The 22,366-nt window shown below is 35.8% G+C and overlaps 2 protein-coding genes across 2 annotated transcripts in view; one reads left to right on the top strand and one right to left on the bottom strand.

Annotated features, from left to right (window-relative positions):
• The window catches only part of LOC134678309 (nucleobindin-2), a 312,458-nt gene that overhangs the window by 186,673 nt on the left and 103,419 nt on the right, over positions 1-22,366 (bottom strand). The window lies entirely within an intron of this gene.
• Positions 1-22,366, top strand: part of LOC134678299 (glutamate receptor 1-like) — a 131,338-nt gene that overhangs the window by 85,353 nt on the left and 23,619 nt on the right. The window contains exons 3-4 of the mRNA XM_063536793.1: positions 6,460-6,587; positions 7,605-7,734. Coding sequence (XP_063392863.1) covers positions 6,460-6,587; positions 7,605-7,734 — 258 coding nt within the window. The remainder of the gene's footprint in view (positions 1-6,459; positions 6,588-7,604; positions 7,735-22,366) is intronic.

Here is a 22,366-nt window from a genome sequence, read left to right as displayed (position 1 = left end):
CCTACTTGAGCGATAATGAAATTACTTTTTCAGTGCTTTGCGCAATAGTTATTTGTTTTACAAGGGGGCAAAGTTGTTTAACTGCTCGTGCTAATATTGATACCCGAGCAAGCGAAAAATTCCAAAATTGAACCACCGGCGTAGCGAGTGGGTCGAAAAATGGAATCTTGAGCGTTCCGAGGGTTTCAAAGCACGAGGGTTAAACAAAATTTGCCACCGGGTGAAACACAAAATTTTTCACCACACCAACTCGAAGCAAATTGTAAAAAAATAATGTAAAATATCAAACAAGAAAAAATAAAAAATAGCCACAACCGAATATAGAACTCCTTCTATGAAATGGAAGTAGGTTAAAAAAAATCCAAATGAATGTTATTAAATATTTATCATCCAAAATCATCATTTAAAAGTCAATTCTACCAGCAATCATAAGAAAACAACCGTGTATAGGCGGATAGTCAGTTACGGCCTAATGCTTCCAGTAACGCAGCGAATGTGTAATACATACTTAAGGGCCAGTTGCACCAACCACATTTGACAGACTGATCAACGTCAGCCGGCGCGCCCCTTCGCCTTACTATGAAATTTTCCATACATAAAAATTTAGCGAACTCTTTAACGATACTAATAACAGTTTGGTGCAACCGACCCTATGTGTAGGTAAATATTTCGCAGAAATGACCCGAAAACTGAAGTGAAATAAAATCCTTATAAATATCGAATTAGCAAATTTTGAAAGGAAATCCCATAAACCTAGTTTATTTTAATTGTGACAGTAACATACTAAAAAATCATGGAGAATGGAAAATACCTGTTCATAAAATCTCACGAGAATCTGCTGAAAGCAGAAACGAATACGATTGCTCGCACTCGCTCGATCATAATAAGTAGGCGAAAATTTGCCATTTTATATTTATTAAGTACTTATACTTGTACTCAAGTACTGTTCTGATTAATTATGAATTAAGTCATTATTTCAAATATTTTTACTTAAACATTCCTGTTCGACTAACTATCAGCTGTAATTGTTATGTGTGTGAGTTTATTTGAGCATCCATTAGTGTTGTATTTGTTTCTAGGTTAGTACTAAAACTTCGTCAAGCATCATTAAAAGTCAACTCAAGAAGACGGTATTGACAAAAAAGAAAGGAAATAGTTATAGATATTATCTAACTATACCTACGAACAGTTTAGAATCGGTAAAGTATCTTAAAGTATATGAGACGCCCTGTGATGCTGAGCAAACGTGATCGGCATTCCATCCAGCTCCCCGCGGGCAGACCAACCGATATTTGCTTTTTTTATTACAACATCCATATTTCAACACGAATACCCCCAACAATATTTGGAAGCAGTGAGCACTAATGTGTGCGTGAACAGAAACATTATTAGGGGATCACCGGAAAACATCTAACGTTAGAATTAATTTTTAAATCAGAACCTTGTCATAAATAGAAAACTTTTACGTACCTACGTAAGTTACCTTTTTATTACAATTTATATTCAGCCTGCTGTTACTTTGTGTTCTGAAGTGCATATGCTGCAACGTTAAGCATGGAGAGGTCCTGCTTATAGTTTCGTTTGTATCACTAGAGAGTCGGTAGGTACTTCAGGGAACGTCCAGCTGAGCGTAGTCTTCAAGTACATGATGTGCATTGTACAATGAAACATTTAGATACGCGAAATTTTAACTAAATAACAAGACGTTTTGCTAAAAATAATGTTTTTCATTTAACTTGTTCTGGAATATGAAGTAGGCGTATTAAAGTAGACTACTCGCATTAACTCTAGTCTCTTTTATAAATTCATAAATAATTTTTTTGCCATGAAAACAACGGTACGACCTAATTTTACACTAAAAAAACACAAAATGCGATCATGTATGCCTATCAATAACAAAAATACATTGATTGAGTATGATGCTTAAAGTCTAAGTCAGTTTCGTGCTTCGAATTTGACAGGTAAACGACCTCGTTTACCTCCATCGCCATCTCCACCGCCATCTGGCGATGGCGCTGTACAGCTCCATACATTTTGCGGTAACTCTGACTGTCAGAAGTTGACGTGGCGCATTACAGCGCCATCTGTTTTGGATGTCAAACTAGGGGAAAGTTTTTTTCTTAGCCTTTACTCCTCTACTACAATCAATTCTCTTTGTCGATAGTGACCAATGAACAATTGAACATATAAAAATCACGTCACTCAATATTTAACATAAAATGCTTCCAGTGGAAGGCGAATAAATAATTATACAAAATGAAATAATGCAAGATAAATTAATTAGGTACTTACCGTTATTCTCTCGAACGAACCATTAAAATATCACTTGTAATTAAAAACATAACAAAACGGGTTCGCCGTCGGGTCATTTAAGAGCCATCCTCCAAACCCAAATTTATAACAGTATTGTCTCTTAGTCGGCTTAATGACGACAAGGAAAATTCAGTACCAGTAAAAACAGAAATGTCTCTGTCCTGTAGAAAGCAAGGAGTGAGAATTCGGGCGCTCAGCTGCCTACGCGTCGGTGCAGAATCAGAATAGCACGCAAATTAATACTGGACCCCATGGCTCCATCTAGTAGAACTTTACTTAAATTTTGCAACAGTTTTAATTGATTCTTTCTCAAAAATATTGGCACCATGCTGCAATTGAAACGTTCCCCAGAATAAGTGCGTCCCGCTAGACATGTAGGTATCGGAATGATTTTGCAAGCACGACTTACTGATCAGATATAGATATCAATTTAATATTATCATATTTTACATTATTCAACACGCTGTTTCGGATTGCTGTCACGGATTTGATAACGGGTTATAACTTCTAAGATTTTATTGTAAGTATATACCTAGTCCGCCCCTTGAACCCAAATAAACAACTTAGGGCCACTTGCACCATCACACTAACCCGAAGTTAAGCGGTTAAACAGTTAACTTAGTGTCAAATTGTACTGGTAACCATGGTAACTCCAGGTTTAACCGGTTAGTAGAATGGTGCAAGTGGCGCTTATGGCGTTATACTTTTTTAAACAGACCAAGTTTTTGCTGGCCTGATAATTCTGACCTTCGCTGATGAACAGCTGCCAGACACCTGAGTTCAATAGTAAGGACAGTATAGAAAACTAACATCGTTTTCCAGGGCTTCCTCTCGGTCTAATAGTACAGCGTGTCAGATTTGTGTGGTAATTGAATATTTCGTAAAATTCGGCTTTGACGTTCTAATAAGGCCACATTAAGTGACTTTATACTTTGTACACGCATTTCTATTATTCACACAGATTCTTGTTCTACACGTACGTAGATTAAGTACCTAGATTACTCATCAGCGGTGGAACAGGATGGTATACTCATGAATTAGTTTCAAATTGAGCACGCTTTAGGAACGTAAGCCATACCTACATAGACCTTAAACTGACAATGAGTCCTAAATCTTACTTGGCAAAGTCAAAACAATTTCACAAATAATACGAGTAGGTAGATAAAGTGCGTAGGTATGTCAATATACTTACGTAGGTATAGTTGGAGTAGTCAAATATAGGTAAATACTAGTTAATAATAACATTATTTAACCTAAAAGGTATTGCGTGGTCGTTCTTTTATTATTTGGCCTGACGTTTCGAACGTTACATTACGTTTTTGGTTGTAGGCAGACTGGCGAGGAATTGTATCAACATCCAGCTAGGCGGATTTCGCGAACTACCAGCACTTGGTCATCACTATTCACTTGTACGCTAGTCGCTAGGGTTGTCACTTTGCCTACGCGTATACACAGCATCGCTGGCCTTCCGACTGGTTAAAATTTCGATTATTCCTGATTTCAATTGCTACAAGTAATTTTCAGTTGTGTTGAGATGAGTCTGACTTACAAATAAATACAAAAGTAAGCACGCGATAAAGGCCCGTTAGTTCAAAATAATGAGCGAAGATTGTAGTGTAAGTTATCATAATTATAACAATCAATGGATAAATATTCACATTCCACTTATCATCAGCTTTGTGCTTAACTATCGTCTATTCATCTTTTGGAAATATTTGAAAAGAGCGGAGCCAGGGGGATTCGTGATTTCAAAATAGGTAGTCACATATTTTGGGGCCTTTGTTGTGTAACATTTTATTGCAGATGACTGTACAGCTTAAGGAGTAAATTATCCTACACCTACGTAAAAAGGGAAAATGATGCAGAGGCGTATTAGTGGGTTGTAATTCAGTGCAGTAAATAGGCGCCATAACTAATTGCCAATCTCTTTGTACGTAACATAAATTTTCAATCTTTGTAAAAGTAAATATACCTACCTATATATTTACATTTTCAACAAAATTGTGATACTTGTATTAGTAAAAGAAGGTTACTCCTACACAGACTTATGTAAATTTCAACAAAATTGTGATACTTGTATTAGGAAAAGAAGGTTACTCCTACGCGGACTTATGTCATATTTATTGTGTTTCAGAAGTATTTTATGTTAATATAACGCATTATTGTCTTAGAAAGCTGAGAGTTTAAGATACTTAGGGCATACTTAAAATTCCTGGACTACATAGAAAAAATGTGTCGTCTCATATATCAGAATCCAGAAACTTTCAGTATAGCCTACGTAGTTGTTACCACAAAATATCTTGTGCTTACGTATTGATAATAGTTGCGGTGTAGTCCCATAGTCCTCTATAGCCCGATCATACCAACAGCCCATCGCTATGCAAAACACAGGTATGATCGGTATGCGTTAAGCAGCAAGCTGTATAAATCAGGGGCGTTCCACTAATAACCACTTTATCTCTAGCTCGTATCAGCCCACAATTCCGCACTGAATATTTGTTGACTCTAGAATTGTCGAATTAGTATGCAACACCGTTCTTGTTAGAATAATCCTAAACAATAGTGGATGCGATTATGCGGCCGCGTTGCGAGCTAGTGCGAGACGTAACCGGACGGCATTAAGGTTTTCTGTGTACTTAATGTAATACAACTGACTGTTGGTCAGATATTATATAAGAAAACTTTTGGTGCTAATTTTCATGCGACTTCATGAAAAACCGTTAAAAATAATCGACGAGTGAGCGAAGAGAAGCGAAGTTCTTACATTCAACTTGGAGCACACGGAGGGCTAGTGGCACGTCCCGGCATTTCGATGTTATATACCTGAACTATCAGAGGACAGTTTGCTACGCAATAACTTTAGTAGTTCTAATTTTAATGGAATTGAAATTGGAATTGAATTGGAAGTCCGAGAATACGTTTACCGTATTCTCGGACGCATTACATTCTATTCACTATTTTAATGCGCAGACTCGATTAAGAGGTTATTTAATATTTGATATTTATTGAAATCAAATTTGACGGCATTACAGCTAACACCAATGCACTGTAAAATTAAGTAAGTAATAATAAATCGATTAATAAGCTATCTATTGCATGTTTGATTCGCAAAAACGTAAAAAATCTTTAAAAAGTTTATGACTTTGGTCCGCAAAGTTATGGAGCTACAAGGGCCCAGAAGGCTAAAGTCTATTTTGTGCGGAGTCTTGCTATTCTGGTCATCTTGATCGCAAGAAAGTATGGTCGAGTTTGGTATCAAATTAAAGTGTTTGGTTTATAATATTACAACATTAAATTTATAAAATGGTTTAAATCTACTATTTTAAATAATTAGCTACCTAATTTAAAAACGAAATATAGTAAACCTTATCTAATAGGTATTTTACATTTGACAATAAACATTACCGCTTAAAGACGAAAGTTGAACGTAAAAGGGCATTTTCACTTAACTGTTCACCTTTAAAGGCCGATTAGCAATCGTTACAAAACTGACGGTCAATGTCTAATCCCATACATTTTGTCTAGTCAGGAATGTAACGGTTAGACGATACTGAAACACGACTTAAGTCACGCTTTAAGGTGCAAGTTAAAATGAAAATGCTTAAAAAGCAGACGTGAAGATTATATATATACCTATACATTTCTAAGTTTTAACTACTTATAGATTAAATAGATAGGTACCTGTTCAGTTATCTGATTACGAGTATAGGACGCTATACCCACTTCGTATTCATGTAACACAAAATCTAGCTTGCTTTTTCTTTGCATTGATATGTGTTTTTTGAGTAGACTATAAATACATCACTGATCAGCAGAGGTCGGAAAGGGTGATATTGCCTGATAATATGACGTAAGGCATGTCAAATTACCTATAAAGTAAATAGCTCACCTTGTCCGACCTCTGCTGAACAGATAGTGATAACGCTAACGCAGCGTACTACGTAGGCGAACAACACGCGAACGCGAATTTGATACCTATAGAAGTGTCCTACGTGGGCGATTTCGTAGCGAACGCGAACGTCATGGGCCCGCCGCGGTCGCGAGTTGTTCGCTTGCGTAAGACGTAGTGTAATGCGAATTTCCACTGAAAACAGTTCCTGCGCCAAGCAAGTGCTGTAAATTATTGGGTGTTATTTTTTGTCACAGTCTGCAACCAGTTCGCCCGCGGCGTCATCGCATTCCTGGGTGCGGTCACCCCGGACTCCTTCGACACTTTGCATTCGTACACCAACACCTTCCAGATGCCTTTTGTCACGCCCTGGTTCCCTGAAAAGGTAAGACTAAGCTTCTAGTTTTCAGATGCAAAGTTAGATGATGATCTAATCTGTTCAGCTTATTAGATCTTAAAATTACCGGTACATTTGACTGATAAAAATAGCTAGTTTTTTTTTTACATTCATAAGTGTAGCGTTCGTAGGTACTCCGCATAATATATTGTGTATGCATGTATTTATATGCTGCAAGTAACTAATTTTATTGCTTATTTGTTTAACAATTACTAGCAATAAGAGATAAAGCCAGCTTAAGAATAACTTAACTGTTTAAAACCACCGAACGAGAACACCACAATGAATCTTTCATGCATAATGCAAACCTTGCTCCTACGTAATACTATGGCGCGTCCTGAGACTGAAGCTTCCCTCGGAGCCAAGTACCTTATCGTTATTTTCAAGAGTTTTCTCAAAATAAATCCCACGTGAAAATAATTATAACGATTCATGGGGTATGTAAAAGACGCCTTGGAATGCCGTCTTCTGTTGGTGACAGGGGCCCGAAAAATACATAATGTTGAATGTCACCATCTTTACCTGTTACTTTAAATGAACAGAAAATGTAAATGTTATTATACTTTTGTCTCTTCTCCCTCTTGCGGCTTTTGTCGTTTTTTATCACTCCCCGTGGAATCTAGTTTTAAAAAGGAAATAAAACCAACTTTCATCTTTAAAAAACTTTACGTATTTATACATTGCGAAGCTAAAATATTTTGCCCGTAACCGATATTTGACATTTTTATATTCATTTTAGAAATATGTGTAGTAGATTATTATGTACTTTGTTGTATTTATGTTACGTATATAGGTACTACACATACTATACATGCTATAACAATAAATTTTAATATTGTTGCATTAAATTAATCCACTAGGAGAGTAGGTATGACATGCACATGAGGTTCGGTCGTGTTTCAGAATTCGCCACTCGTTGCGAATTTAATATTGTTCGCACTTATATCGTAAATAACTATTATCTATATATTTGTGTCATACAGAATTATATTCTTTATTCTGCAGGTTATTCCACCGTCGTCTGGGCTCATCGACTACGCCGTGAGCATGCGTCCCGATTATCACCGCGCCGTCATAGATACCATCACACATTACGGCTGGAAACACGTCATCTACATCTACGATTCACATGACGGTGAGGCCATAACATCATTAAAAGTAGATTGTATTGCTAGGGAGCAAAATATCTCAATTTCATCCAGGGTGGCGTGTTGAATTCAGAGCGAATCGAAGCATTCAAAGGCCTGTACCGTGTGTCTACACTCCGCTTTTCTCTTCTCATACTGCAACTAAATGTGCAATAAATGTATTTATTACATAAATAGTGGGAATCAAAACATTGTCATAGCAGGTCATAGCTGTATTTTAAAACATACATAAATATTACAACATACTTTGCTTCATACATACAATACCTACTGAAACAGCATACCTAACCTACCTATTACAACCCCAACATTCAACACGAAAATTATCCCTATATACTTACGAAAAAAAATATCAAAATCCATTTTGTTTTTATGAAACTGGGGGCCGATTTTTGAAATTCGACCACTCGATTTCGTGTATTTCGTTAAATGATATCTCCACTACTAGGCGTTTAAATGCTACTAATAGAATTGAAATCGAGTGGTCAATACCACTAGATTCCAAATTTCGATCGCTCGTATTTCAACAATTTGCATTTAGCCGTTTTCCACCAATTTTCGAGTGACGAAATCGAACGATCGAATTTCAAAAATTGCCCCCCTGATCATTTACAGAACAGAAGAAAGATAGTTTTAATGTAGAACGTTTTTTATTTGTATACCTACAATTCATTAGTGATTATACCCCAAAATAACCGATTATTTCAATGTAAATGTTGAGAATGACTTTTAGGTATCACTGTTAATATCCATAATGTATTTCGCCATAATATATATAGCCTGTATCTTTAGGCATTTAAATAAAAGTAAACAAATCATTTGTATTCCTAGTAATTGTTAAACAGTAGTACTGCATCCTTAATGTCCCGTATCAATTTTTAGGTATGAGAATTACCTTAATCAGAATATAAATTTAATATGTACTAGCAATGATTCATATGTCTATTATAAAATTTAGGTACTAAACATTCATAATAAATGAATGTAATTTATTTCATTAAAAAAAAAATACATACCTACTATATACAAAAAGTACATTTATCGAAACATTTCATGTTTCTTCCTCATTAATATTCCTAACTGTAAATAAATTTGAAATGGGAATGGGTAAAGGTTACGCCTTTATTTCTGAGGAAAAGAAAAGAAATTCTGAAGTAGCCGCGTCCAGAATGTTAATTCCGAGCTCACTGGTCTCAATATTTCCAAGTCTCTTCAGCGAATAATGAGTGCAGTCATTACTAAAATGAGTTTATTCTGTATTCGCGCCGCGCATTGCTGATTGAACCATTCATTAATGAGTTTGGATGGCCTTGTGCATACTAAAGGTCTTTGAAACGGACCTATTGGTAATTTTATTACGTCGCTCGGGAAGACTAGTCTAAATGAACTATACTTGAAGGTTACTTGATCAAGTACAAAGGCAGGTTATAAATAACTAAGACTTATGTAGAGATTAAATAGGACATTGCCTTGAGAATGAGTTTATGTGATATAGGAGAAGGTAATAATCTCGACACGACACGTGTCACGCTTCACTCGAAATATCCTTACTAAGTACATATATATCCATGATTATTTTAGCTTAACTCGTAAGTTCGTCAAAGTACTGTCCCAACCGGTAAAAGCATACGACTTGGCATGAATGGCATGCATGTAACTTGTAGAAGAAAATAATAAAAGGGGAAACAACTTGTCAAGTAAGTATTCCCCACTCTTTTCCCCACTTTTATGTCCCATTTTGCAGTTATTAAAATTCTATGTTACAGATGAACAATTTTTTCTACATTAATTCCTCTATAATATTTGTCATTAAGGTACTATGTTGTTAGGAATTACAGTTTTCAAAGTATGTTAGGTGTAAATCATGACGAGCGATTTTCTTCTGCCATACTTACCTATATGTATTTTCAATCGAATGATACAATTGATGTGAGTATTTTTTATAAATTATCAGGGGCCGATTTTTGAAATTCAACCACTCGATTTCGTGTATTTCGTTAAATAATATCTCCACTACTAGGCGTTTAAATTCTACTAATGGAATTGAAATGGAGTGGTCAATACCACTAGATTCCAAATATTGATCGTACGTATTTAAAAAATTAGCATTTCCCCGTTTTCCACCGATTTTCGAGTGGCGAAATCGAGCGATCGAAATTCAAAAATCGGCCGCCAGATAATAATCACATTTTAAGATTTGTCCCATTCGCCCCGGTTCTTAATTTCCTTGAGTTAAATAATAAAATCAGGCGTTAGCAAATGTTTTCGAACGAGAGGGTGGCAGATACTTCTGGCACGTTGTATTATCCGATGTTATTGATGCTAACTGTTCATGACCACAACGGGGCAGGGAAAATTTTGTTCCATATTGATAGAAGTGCAAAAGTAAAGAACTACCGAATATGATGGTAGAAATCAATATGTCCTCTGAAAATGGACTTATCCGCGGCACGGAGTGCGGATACGAGCCGAGTAAAATTCATTTTACGAGTATGTCACGGGATCACCAAGAAAAGAGCACTTTGCCAACGGAAAAGCCCATTTGCATATAAAACGTGGTTTTTAAGTACACCTTGCTGTTTGTGCCATTATGTATCTTTTACTGTTAAATTGTATACTACCTACTAGCTGCTCGCAACTTTGTCTGCATATAGAAGTGATTTCTGTGATGAAAACTGTCTTATATTTTTTCCCGACACTCTCAGTACCTATCTATCTCATTCATTTAAAACGGTTTAGCAGTTTTGGTGTGAACATAGCGCACACACACATACACACACAGCATTAGTTATTTTCGTATTGATAATAAGTTTAATATTTTTATTAATTTCATTTAATACCTACTTATTTAATGTACAACTCAACATCCGCAGATCTAGTGAAACTAACCGTGCATCATTCAAAGCTGTTATTTTATTTAATGTTATTAAATAACTATTTTTCTACATCTTTATAACTCGAACTGATAAAAGGTATTAAGCTAGTACCTCAGTGCCTTTTACTGGAAAAACTTATTAGTTCCCGGATTTTACGCCAATTTTAAAGTTTGTATAAACCGCTCGTACAAGTTATCTCGCGGGCGATGTATGAATAAAAACCCAGAAAAGCCATAAAAAGCAAGTGCGGATGTCATAGCAGAGGGCGAGTGGGTGGCGGATACGGTACAGATGCTAAGTATAGTAGTAGATATAAAAAGTGCCATGAGCATTACATTAAGAATGTACTTACATTACACTAAAACGGTCCAAATAATACAGGAAAGCATTAGACCCCGTTCACGGTGATGCTTTATTAAAAAAAAACATTACACACTTCAGGAACATTTTATGAACATTTCAGTTTCAAGTTTAATTAATGTTCAAATATGCATATTACAGTATTCTCAAATCATTTTGAATATAACTATTTTTTAATATACCTCAGGTACTACCTAGTTCTCTTTTTACAATATCAAGAAAATAGTTTAAAAATGCTGTAAGATGTTGAGCCCACTAAGATTAGCTAAATGTTATATGTCACGGCTTTACTGTAGAGGCACCTTTAAGTACATTAAAGTAGCTCAACGCTATCCGAGAGCGGAAATAAAGTAGAGATCGGGAGTCTCGGAGAGGGCGGAACATGAGATTGACCTGATACCCAAATAACACCCTCCTCAGCCTGTCACATCAAACAAACGTGATCTATCGAATAAAGCAATTTTAAAACCCATTATATCCAAATCTTGTTTTCATATAAAACCGGGCAAGTGCGAGTCGGACTCGCGCACGAAGGGTTCCGTACCATAATGCAAAAAAAGGCAAAAAAACGATCACCCATCCAAGTACTGACCCCGCCCGGTCAAAAACTTCGGTCAAAAATCATGTTTGTTGTATGGGAGCCCCACTTAAATCTTTATTTTATTCTGTTTTTAGTATTCGTTGTTATAGCGGCAACAGAAATACCTACACCATCTGTGAAAATTTCAAGTGTCTATCGGTTCGTGAGATACGGACGGCTGCTGGACGACGAGCCTGGTGACAGACGGACGGACGGACGGACGGACGGACAGCAGAGTAGTAATAGGGTCCCGTTTACCCTTTGGGTACGGAACCCTAAAAATTCATGTTTATGATTTATAAAACATTATCTTATCTTATCTTATCTTATCTTATCTTATCATGAGAACTAAGGACAACAAGATTTAAATATTTTATGTATCTTTCTTTTGTTACAGTTTTGTGATTTTCTTTTTTAAAAATGATTGTATGAGCTAGGTATACATTGCACGACCAACCTATTAGTACTAGTTATATAAGTAGTTATTGAGGACGTACGTACGCAACTAAGCCTTACTACCAAGGTGAATGGCCCATCAAAAGCTTTGGTAAACTCGTATTGAGTAACAGGCAGAAAGGCTTAGGATTTGCGTTTTGGGATGTGTTCTCATAGGAAATGTATTGGTAGAGCCAGACTTTAGGCACGGTCTAATATAAAATTAAGGTACTTTTGTGAAATAGGATTTCCTGACCCAACATTATGATGAATGAAATACTTATCACATTGTTTAGATTCGTGCAGGTCTTGAGAACGTTCTCCTTTTAATACGGGATATATTTTCGAGCGAGAATGTTCTCTTACTGCGTGTTGACGAGTACTTGTCAATATTAATTCAAGTTAAGATTGTATTAAGTCACATACAGATACAGTCATATCAGGCTGGTTTGCTGTCTGAAATGGGTTAGGCCACGTGAAAACATGTATGTAAATTAAAAACAAATAACATCCTAACTTCAAAATGCAATACTGCGATCAAATCATCGTAAATATAAATTATGATAGCGAAATAGAGCACGCAGTGCGCACCACAGAGGGGTGTTTTATATTCACCAGCAGCGTGGATATAATAACTCCAGCAGATATCAGATGCAAGTGCAATCGGATTAGAATTATAAAAATAACATATTTCGGGCTTGACAGCCTCTACTGGGTTTACTAAACATACATTTTAGTACCTACTACATGGAATACCTACTTATCAAATAATTCATAACACTAAAAAGTTAAAAACCTATTATAAAAGTTACACGAGTCCAAACAAAGACCTTCTTTGACAGATACAAGCAAAATAGAACAGGTAACGTATGTACGCTCTACGACTCAAAGCTTAGAATTATTATCAAATTACTAAGCTATTCTACTATCTAAACTAATTGTAGCTTGGTAGTTAAGTTATATGTGAGGTATAGTGCAAGACACATAGGTACTCTGGTTAAAATGTCTTAAAAAACTAAACCATCCACATACAGTAAAATGGGGTGAGTAGGGTCAAAATTGAAATTCAAACCTCGATAACATTTTATTTTTACATATGAAAACTGAATGGTGTATATAATAAGTGTTCCGGACGTTTGTATTTTAGTTTTTATTTTATTTTGGGTAGTTCCATTTCATAACTTTGACGATAAAGAGGAAAACCCACCTCACCCTGTAGTACCTCGTATTTGGGGTGAGAGGGGTTTTCATAAAAAGGTGATTTTGGAAGATTGTTGGACCGATTTTTTTTTATTATGCGTATTACTAGCTCCATTTCAAACTGGAATACATTATTTTTGTAGCAGTAGCCTTAAAATCCCTTCTCACCCCTCTCTCAAACTTTCTCTCCCCATTCATAACCCACCTCTCCCCGCGAAACCTACTCACCCCGTTTTACGGTACTACATGTACAGCAAAACGATTGTCACAACGGTATTGGATACGGTTTTAAAAGCACACAAATAGACCTCTTGAAATTGTCAGCTTTGCATAATCCGCCTTTATGACGAAATTTCTGATATTTGCGAGATCATCGTTTGCTGGCGCTATCATTATCGGGTGTCGATTACGATTGAATATCGGTCGTTAGTACTTACTTCACCACTATTCATCGAGTACGCCTTCGTGACGTCACATGGTCACATTAAACTCTTGATTTTGCGTCAAAGGATCTTTAATTACGTTACAGCGGAGCTTTTATGGGACCACGTCGACTACCTATAATTAAGAGGGGGCGTAAAGCCAGGAAATTTGAAGGGAACGAAAGATATGATATGATGAAACATGCGACGGAAGATATGGGAATCGCGCGGGTTTCTATCTTTTAACTGAATTACTCTGCACTGAGAGAAAAGTACAACAAAAATACACTTAGAATTACAAAAATAAACTTAATCCGGGGACAAGGAGAGTTAACTAATAGGAACAAATTGACTTTTGTAATTTCTATTAGTTCTTGCAATTTCTATTATCTGTTTGTTGAAATTATATTTGGGATTACTGAGCTGTTTGTAGAAATAAATAAACTTTACAGAAATAGTGAAACGTCCATAATTATTACTAAAACTTCATTTTTTCCCCCAGTACAGAACTGTTTTTTAATTCCTGGTGATGATTTTTCTCTCAGTGTGAATATACTTTTGTTTATAATATTGCTCGTCAGATCCCTCAACTGCATCACTAGCTATTTTATACTATAAAATATTGCTATGGTATGCAGGGTGACAATATACAAAGGAAATAAATGAAACTTACACATGTTGCCCCGATTTTTTCTATAGAGCCCCCTTTACCTTTTAAGGTATTGGTTAGTGCTTGCCCTTACCCTTACGTTAACTTCCTCTTAAAGCGTGATCTCGGCAATTAGTACGTAGTTAATAAGTCTACTCATAATTATATGTTACCTAAGTAACCAATTTGAATGAAGCCTGTTAAATATGCGAGTGTTTATCGATTGGATTCTCGATGCCCACCTACAAATTCACTGCTTGACCTAAAATTAACATTTCAAATTAGCTCATCATTTTCTTTTGTTGGTATCCATAAGTTGCAGTGTTATAAGTACATATGAATTTATTTTTTGTTAGCCTGGTTTAGAGTCCCACTGTTGCAAAGGCCTCCCCTACTTTATTCTATTCAACCCTATCGTTTGTACGTTCCCGCCAATATAGGTAAGTCAAAACAGCAATACCTAAATGAACATTACAACCGTTAAGTATTTCTGTCATACAGTATTTTTTTTCATTTCTAATCGTCACCTGTGCCAACTGTGGTAATCTTACTCGTTAATAATTATACATACCTAAGTCTAAGTATATATTTCAAGAAAAAAAATCGTTAGGTACCTAAAAAGACCTTATTTACGACAACCCGCTCAAAAGAATAATGTTGATAATATAGACTGGAGAAAATAATATTTTCCTAAGGTAGAAACATGTTACAAAATGTTCAACTATTTATTGGTTCAGAAAAGGTATCTAGCTTAGCTTTTTATTGAGACGTCAGGTATATTTACTAAGTTCTGGTAATGTACAAATATATTTACCTACTTTGTGCGAGGAATGCTATTTTTTTTAACTCGGTACTCGGTACTAAACTGGATATTACTCGTAAGCCGAGAAACTTGAGTAACAAATAAAATCAGATAAATAAAAATGCGCATACCCGGCGCCGCTGTAAGCTCTTTTTCTTTTCAAACTTAAGGCAACAAATTAGTTAATACACCTTTGAGAAGTTATTCTAACCTTAGTTCTATATATTCTTATCGCTCTTAGCTCTATATTATTTTGTATTATATCGAATATAGTTAGGTACTGTTAGTCACAATAAAATCAATTAATTGTTCAAAACCATCCCAATACATATTAGGTTGTGCATTTCCTCTTAGGTAATGGCCTCTACTTTATCCCATTCTTGTTTCAGAGAAACTCGATCGAGCCTCCAGTCGGGAACAAACTTAAACACTCCAACATTTTTCAAACATTTAAGCCCACTCGGAGCTCAATAACGACGTAAAGAGGCAACGGCGCCTTCATAATGTTGTGATAAAGTTTTGACAGTGTTTACGTATTCAATCCAAAGTTTTCTTTATATTAATTGTAATGCCAGTTTTAGGTACTCGATTTTTTTAAGTATTTCTCAAAATTCTTAGTGATTCTTCTTTTTTTCACCTTATTACTCTCTGTTGGAGAAAAGAGCTTGATTTATATTTTACCACTGGTTCTGTTCAGTTTAAGACCTGGTCGGCCTTTGGCGGGTTAAAAAAACCGACCACGTGCTAGTCGCCCACCGAGGGTTCCGGACTTTTTAGTATTTGTATAGCGGTAACAGAAATACATCATCTGTGACAATTTCAACTGTCTGTCTTTATGCTGGCTGTAATTGGCGGTTTTGAAATTTTGCACGCATTATAGAAGTCAAAGCTAATTATGCGGTTTTACTCACGTATTCTTAGCTTAGTGTTAGTGACTCATGACACTTTCAATTTTATTAAATTCGAGCATCATAAAGGGTTTAAGATATGTGTGTACCTTGATAAAAATTTAATGACGTAAGGTAAGGTAGGGGTAAGACTAACATAGTTTATTTTGCTCGGGGCAAGACTAACAGTATGAGGATTCCATACAAGAGATATAGTCTTACCCCGGCGATAGTCTTACCTTACAGATCAGACCACAAACTTATAGTTTCAAATACCCTTTAAATTGTAAATTCCTTTAAGTGTTATGTTTATGTATGTTTTATTCACAACAAGAAACATTATATCCGTGCAGGAATTATGTAGGTATCTGCATCAAAGCATAAGCATTCTTAGCTAAAGATTTGAGGACAGCAATAGATTACGCGCTCCGCGGTCTGTTATTGAAGCACCTAATCGTCTAACTCAATACAGCCAACAATGGGGGTGATCCGCGCATTGTCGCTGCAGAATAGGAAGGCTTTAGACTAACACTGAATAAAACAAGCTGCGTCTCCACTCGGAGGGTAAACGCCGCGGTAATCGCTGCCACGCCCATGTAAGGCACTACCTTTGTGAAAAAATAACTTGGCAAATTTCAGGCCATTTGAAGTCTGCTATTTCTTGATCTTGAGCATTATTAGATACAATTATTATATTTATATGCGAGCCGAGAACGATTTCAAGACTGCGTAGATAATCGATTAATAAAGTATGTTTTAGGGTTCCGCACCCAAAGGGTAAAAACGGGACCCCATTACTAAGCTTTCGCTGTCCATCTGTCTGTCACCAGGCTGTATCTCAGAATATACAACAAAACAGAATATAATAAATATTTAAGGGGTTCCCTTACTACTACTTATACAACAAACGTAGTTTTTGTCGTTTTATGGGTAATGGTATGGATCCCTTTGTGCGCGAGTCCGATTCGCACTTGGCCGGTTTTTTATAGCATCTGTGTGTTTTGGTATAGGGGAAACAATACGAAAGTCCGCTCCTTTAGTATTCCCACCGAGCTCCTATTACACGTGAAGTGGGGTAGATTTCTTTCTCATATACCTCTTTGTGTTAGATGCTGTTATTTAATAAAATGGTCTTAAATACCACGGACGAAGAGCGAGGTTGAATATACATTTTGGAGTAGCCTCTATCTAAAAACTATTTAATTGAGGTTAGTAGTTCGATTGTGCGATTAACATACGACACCAAATATATACCGTACTTACCATGTAAATAATTTAAGTATATATGTTTTATTAATGTAGGTTTTTTGTTTAGTTTCCAAGTACGATTTTATTAAAGCAAAATAGTATTAACAAAATAAATAAACTGAGCATTAAAATTAAAACTTAATGTAGGTTTATATAAGTAAATTTATAATCTCAAAAATCACACTCTAGTACAAATTAAAACTAAACTAAATACATAATAACACATTACGATACAAGTAGGAATGCGGATGTGAATGTAGGTTGCGAATTACCTTTTCGCACGCGTATTGTACAAAGTTTTACAGTATTTAAAGGGCCATTATGGCCCTTTAAATGTTTCATATAAGCACGTTTTGTTGTAATTAATAATGGCTTTTACCAATAAACGTCTAATTCTGATTCTTCGTTATACATATATAGAAAGTAGGTATAGGTATAATGAGAATGAACGAAAAAGCAGGCACCTAGTCGTTACCGCTTACATTTCGGCTTTTTTCTTGGATTTAACGCATCAGAGGTTGTCCTTTCTGAACCAAGCAAAGACAAAGAAAATATTCAATCAGACATTTTTGGTTTCTATAAAACTAACGTATAAAAATAAATAATTTAAAAAGAACGTTACCGATTAAAATTTGCTTGTAAGAAAATAATAGGTACTTATAATTAATAGTTAGATCTTATCCCATTTCATTGGCAATAAAAAGTTAGGGTACCAACCGTGAGCATATTTTACCATTATGTTACTTTGAATAAAATTTTATTCGCCTACATTTTAGAGAAGCTAGTTCAATATAGGATAGAAATGGTTTTATCGACTTTCAATTTATTCACAGAGTTTAATGTATAATGCCCCGGATTTTCTGCCTTCTACCGCATATTTTAGGCCACACCTTGCCCGGGATTACTGGTAAAACCATAATGAATTTGATTGCTTCCATATTCATTATACAACCCAGACTTAATTAATAATGTTAAAATTACTTTCTTGGTGGATAAAAGATTAGAGATGGGTTTAGCAGGATTGGTTCTTATTGTTTATATTAAGGTAGTTTATGAATGTGCGAGGTTTCTTCAGCGATATATTGATTTTATAATTAAAATATAAACCAACAGTAGTTGGTAGCCTTCTCACGTAATAGTTGACTTGTAATATTTCTCTCATTCAATTTTTTTTTGTTTTTAGGGTTCCGTACCTCAAAAGGAAAAAACGGAACCCTTATAGGATCACTCGTGCGTCTGTCTGTCCGTCTGTCCGTCTGTCACAGCCAATTTGCTCCGAAACTACCGGACCAATTAAGTTGAAATTTGGTACACATATGTAAGTCTGTGACCCAAAGACGGATATGTAACGTCAACAAATGAATTTTAAACATAGGGGCTACTTTTGGGGGGTAAACGATAAAATTAAAAAACAAAGTTTTGAAAACTATATCGTGTTACATATCAAACAAAAGAGCTCATTTTGGGAATCTCAAATATATTTTTGTTATAAATTTAGGATAAAAATTTTAGAAGTTATTCAAGAAAATAGACAAAAAATGACCATTCCCCCCCTCTATCTCCGAAACTACTGGGTCTAAAATTCTGAAAAAAATACACAAAATAGTCCTTTACCTAAAGATGACAGGAAAACCTATGAGAAATCTAGAGTCAAGCGTGAGTCGGATTTAAGAACATAAATGCGGTTAACGTTTTTTTAGGGACACAGCCGCAATGGTTTAAGTGAAACGTGATGTAGACAGCTATTGCGAAGGCCATAGGCCGATATCCGCATAAGGCCGAAGGCCCGAAGCGTCCCAAAGTGGCGTTCCTTTAGCTTCAAGCGTGAGTCGGACTGAAGACAAAAAATGCGACTAGGCTGTAACTGGCACATAAGCAGCAGAAGTTGCTAAGCGGGCGAGGTGTTCAAAATTACCTTGACATGCTCTTATTGTCTTAACTATAAAGTCGCGTCCAGATCATTTTAAACCACTCACCAGCTTAGCAACTTCTGTTGCTGACTGTACTGATTGATTAGGTTACTATTGTTACATGTTTTAAAAAGCACTAGGTATACAAGGTGGCTAAAAAATAAACTAAGTGTATTCCCGTTGCCAACGTGCAACCCTGAAATCGCGAGGAAAAATTATTTGGCTGTTTCATACATTTAGGCTGGTCCGTTTTCTATGGGAGGATACTTCTTTTTTCACGATTTTGGGGTTGGTCCCATACTAAAAGTCGCTCAGTATAATCCCAAAACCTCCCTGGCTACGGAAATACACTTTTATTTTTGGCCATCCTGTAGGTATTATCTCTCTTCGGCCTTCGCTTTTAAAACACTTTCGGAAGTTGTAGGAAGCGCGACCCGTCGGACGCTCGAGTTTTCACTGTTTTCAGCTCTACGCATTTGGACACTTGTACTATTGTTCTGCATTTAATCTTCAGAGATGTAAAGATATAAGCCACCACGCCAGAAAACTTCATGTTACATCTGGTTTTTGATTGACCCATTCGGGTTTTTCAAGACGTTTCACGTACAAAAAATGTTGAAAATTATGTGATGTACGGAACCCTTGAAAGGCGAGTCCGACTCGCACTTGACCAGTTTTTTCTAAGTTAAACCAAAATAGTCTGCAGCGATGATGATAGCCCACGCAGTGCAAGTGTTATTTTATACGTCATCATTTCATAGAAGTTTGACGTTCAAAATGACACTTGCACTGCGTGGGCTATTCTATCAAAATCACTGCAGACTTTTCTCGGTCTGACTCTACATAAAGTATTCGTATAAGTATTAATCTAAAAGTATCAGCCTCGTAAGCCATGTACCGTGATTACGTTATAAAATTAAAAGATATATCGTCATGATTATTCTATTTAAAATAGTTAATTCCACACAAGAATATTTGATAAAATAATTTTCTTTACAATATATCAATAAGTTAAAAAGAGTTAGTAATAAAAGGAGTGGTTTAATTATGTGATCCTAGCAACATGAGGTCGACTGGTCAGCAACGAATAGGTAGTGGCTCCAGTCCTCACACAAAAGGCTGCCGGTAACGGCCGGATTTTACTACGCCGACCCAAGGACATAGCTAAAATGTACAACCACAAAATGTTTTTTTTATCGCTATACATAGGTAACTAGATAAGTTTTGCGGTAGACAAATATGAAACAAAGAGGAGGCCTATCACTTTTTAAAACTATATTTCCATAGACAATGTTTGGCGGGAAAACATATTTTTTTCTTTTTTAATCTACCTATTAAAAAATAGATTTAAACTTTGTATGAACTGAAAATATTGAATAAAACATTCGTAAGTCGTCTTAAGCCCACGCCGAATTTTTCAAAGTGTAAATCTAAATACTAAAAGCTTTTTCAAAGGTAAATGATTTCAAAGTATATGTGATAGGTCTGCTCTTAGTTTCATATTTTTCTATTGCGAAACTTATCTAATGACCTATGTATCTACATATATCTCAGTATATTTATACAAAAAGCAAACTTGTTTTAATAAAGAACAAATCGATTAAGTGCGAATCTCCCTCACACATTGAGGATTCCGTAAACGGGCGTGTAAAATTAATATATCATATAAATGCATTACAAATGTAGTTATTATAGCCAGTGAAGTATACATTTATATAATAGAGATGTTTGACTATTCCATAAGAATAAAGACGACACTCGAGACATCTAGCATCTAGTAGCGGTACTCATAATTAGGCTACTCGATGTAGACTACGAAAAGTAATAGTCGTTTTGGTACCAAATGTGATGTATGGAGTGAGCACTCTATGTACTTTTTTCTCTATGATATTGTTTATATTTCCGCAAAAACATAGGTAGGTATAGTATTAGGTAGAAAGGCACGGGTCGATTTAAAGCGATCCGTTAACAAGTGAACCGTTTGATTACACTGGTTCCATCTTTTATGCGCTGCGTGATTAGGACTAGTGCGAGAGAGACGTAAGATTTAATCACACAATCCGTTTTCTTTTGAGTAACTTACAATTAAGGGATAAATCCTATTGCCGTCAGGCATTTAATCCGTAAAGAGGTCAAACGACATCTTAACGACAGCGGCAAAATGCCCAGGATTAAAGTAGGTAGGTACTTAAAGTACCGACTCATCGGAACCTCTACAGATGTAATACAAGTACGAATAAAAACAAAGTAGGTAAATATATTAAAATAGAACGAAAAATGTGTTTACGTGTTATATTTTATTTAGATAAGTCAAAAGGATCTGTGTCCTTATATCGACAACATTTCATAGCAACATGGAATAAATAAGACAGAACATATCAGTGTGCATCCGCATCCTTAATAAAATAAACATAACAAAAGTCTATTTATTCGTATTTATACAAGTTGCTACGTTACCAAACATTTATTCTGATCAATTACATTGTCTTATAAAGGCTCTATCAAAAACTAACTAGGTATATCTATAGTATGTGTCTGTATCTTTAAAAGTAAACAAACATTTTTTACATTTTCGGGTAGTTATAACATTTATTGGTTAACCAACCAAAACTACCTGGATCTGTCACTGAACGATCTGACTTTAACCCATTATTTCATCATGTAATGTTTTCATCTACCTTCAACTGGCTTAAGAAACCATTTGTGTAGATTTTGTTTACTCTGTTTTAAATAAGTACCTAAAGATACAGACTATAGTTTGCATCGGGAACAGCGACATCTTTGAGAGAATTTGGACAACATTCTTAAGTACATACTAGTGATGTACCGACTATTGATTTGGCCGACTAGCCGACTAGCCGACTAATCGGCGCTCGAATGGCCGATTAGTCGGCCGACTAGTCGGCTAGTCGGCCAGATCATTAGTTTCGTATAAGTTCAGGTGAAAAACAATAGTTTTGCTCCATTTTTTGCGCTATTTATCATATTAGCTTGGCTAAAAGGTGTTCTACGGGTCCAAAGACCTATCACAAGAATTCTCGTTCAATTTATGTCTTTAGTTCTTTTATTTTACGATCCTGAGCGGTCTGTCCGTTCAGCTTGTAGGAGGTATCTCAAAGGCTCTATTTCCCGTATGAAGTCGCCACTTAAGAACCTATCCCCTGTGGTCAGCGTCTTCACGATCAACGTCTAGCCCTCACGAGCCCTGTCTAAGTTTCTAAATTTTGTAATAACATTAATAGTTCCTCAT

The sequence above is a fragment of the Cydia fagiglandana genome, chromosome Z (assembly GCF_963556715.1).
Source record: "Cydia fagiglandana chromosome Z, ilCydFagi1.1, whole genome shotgun sequence".
NCBI classification, from domain to species: Eukaryota; Metazoa; Arthropoda; class Insecta; order Lepidoptera; family Tortricidae; genus Cydia; species Cydia fagiglandana.
This window is presented reverse-complemented; position numbering and strand designations above follow the sequence as displayed.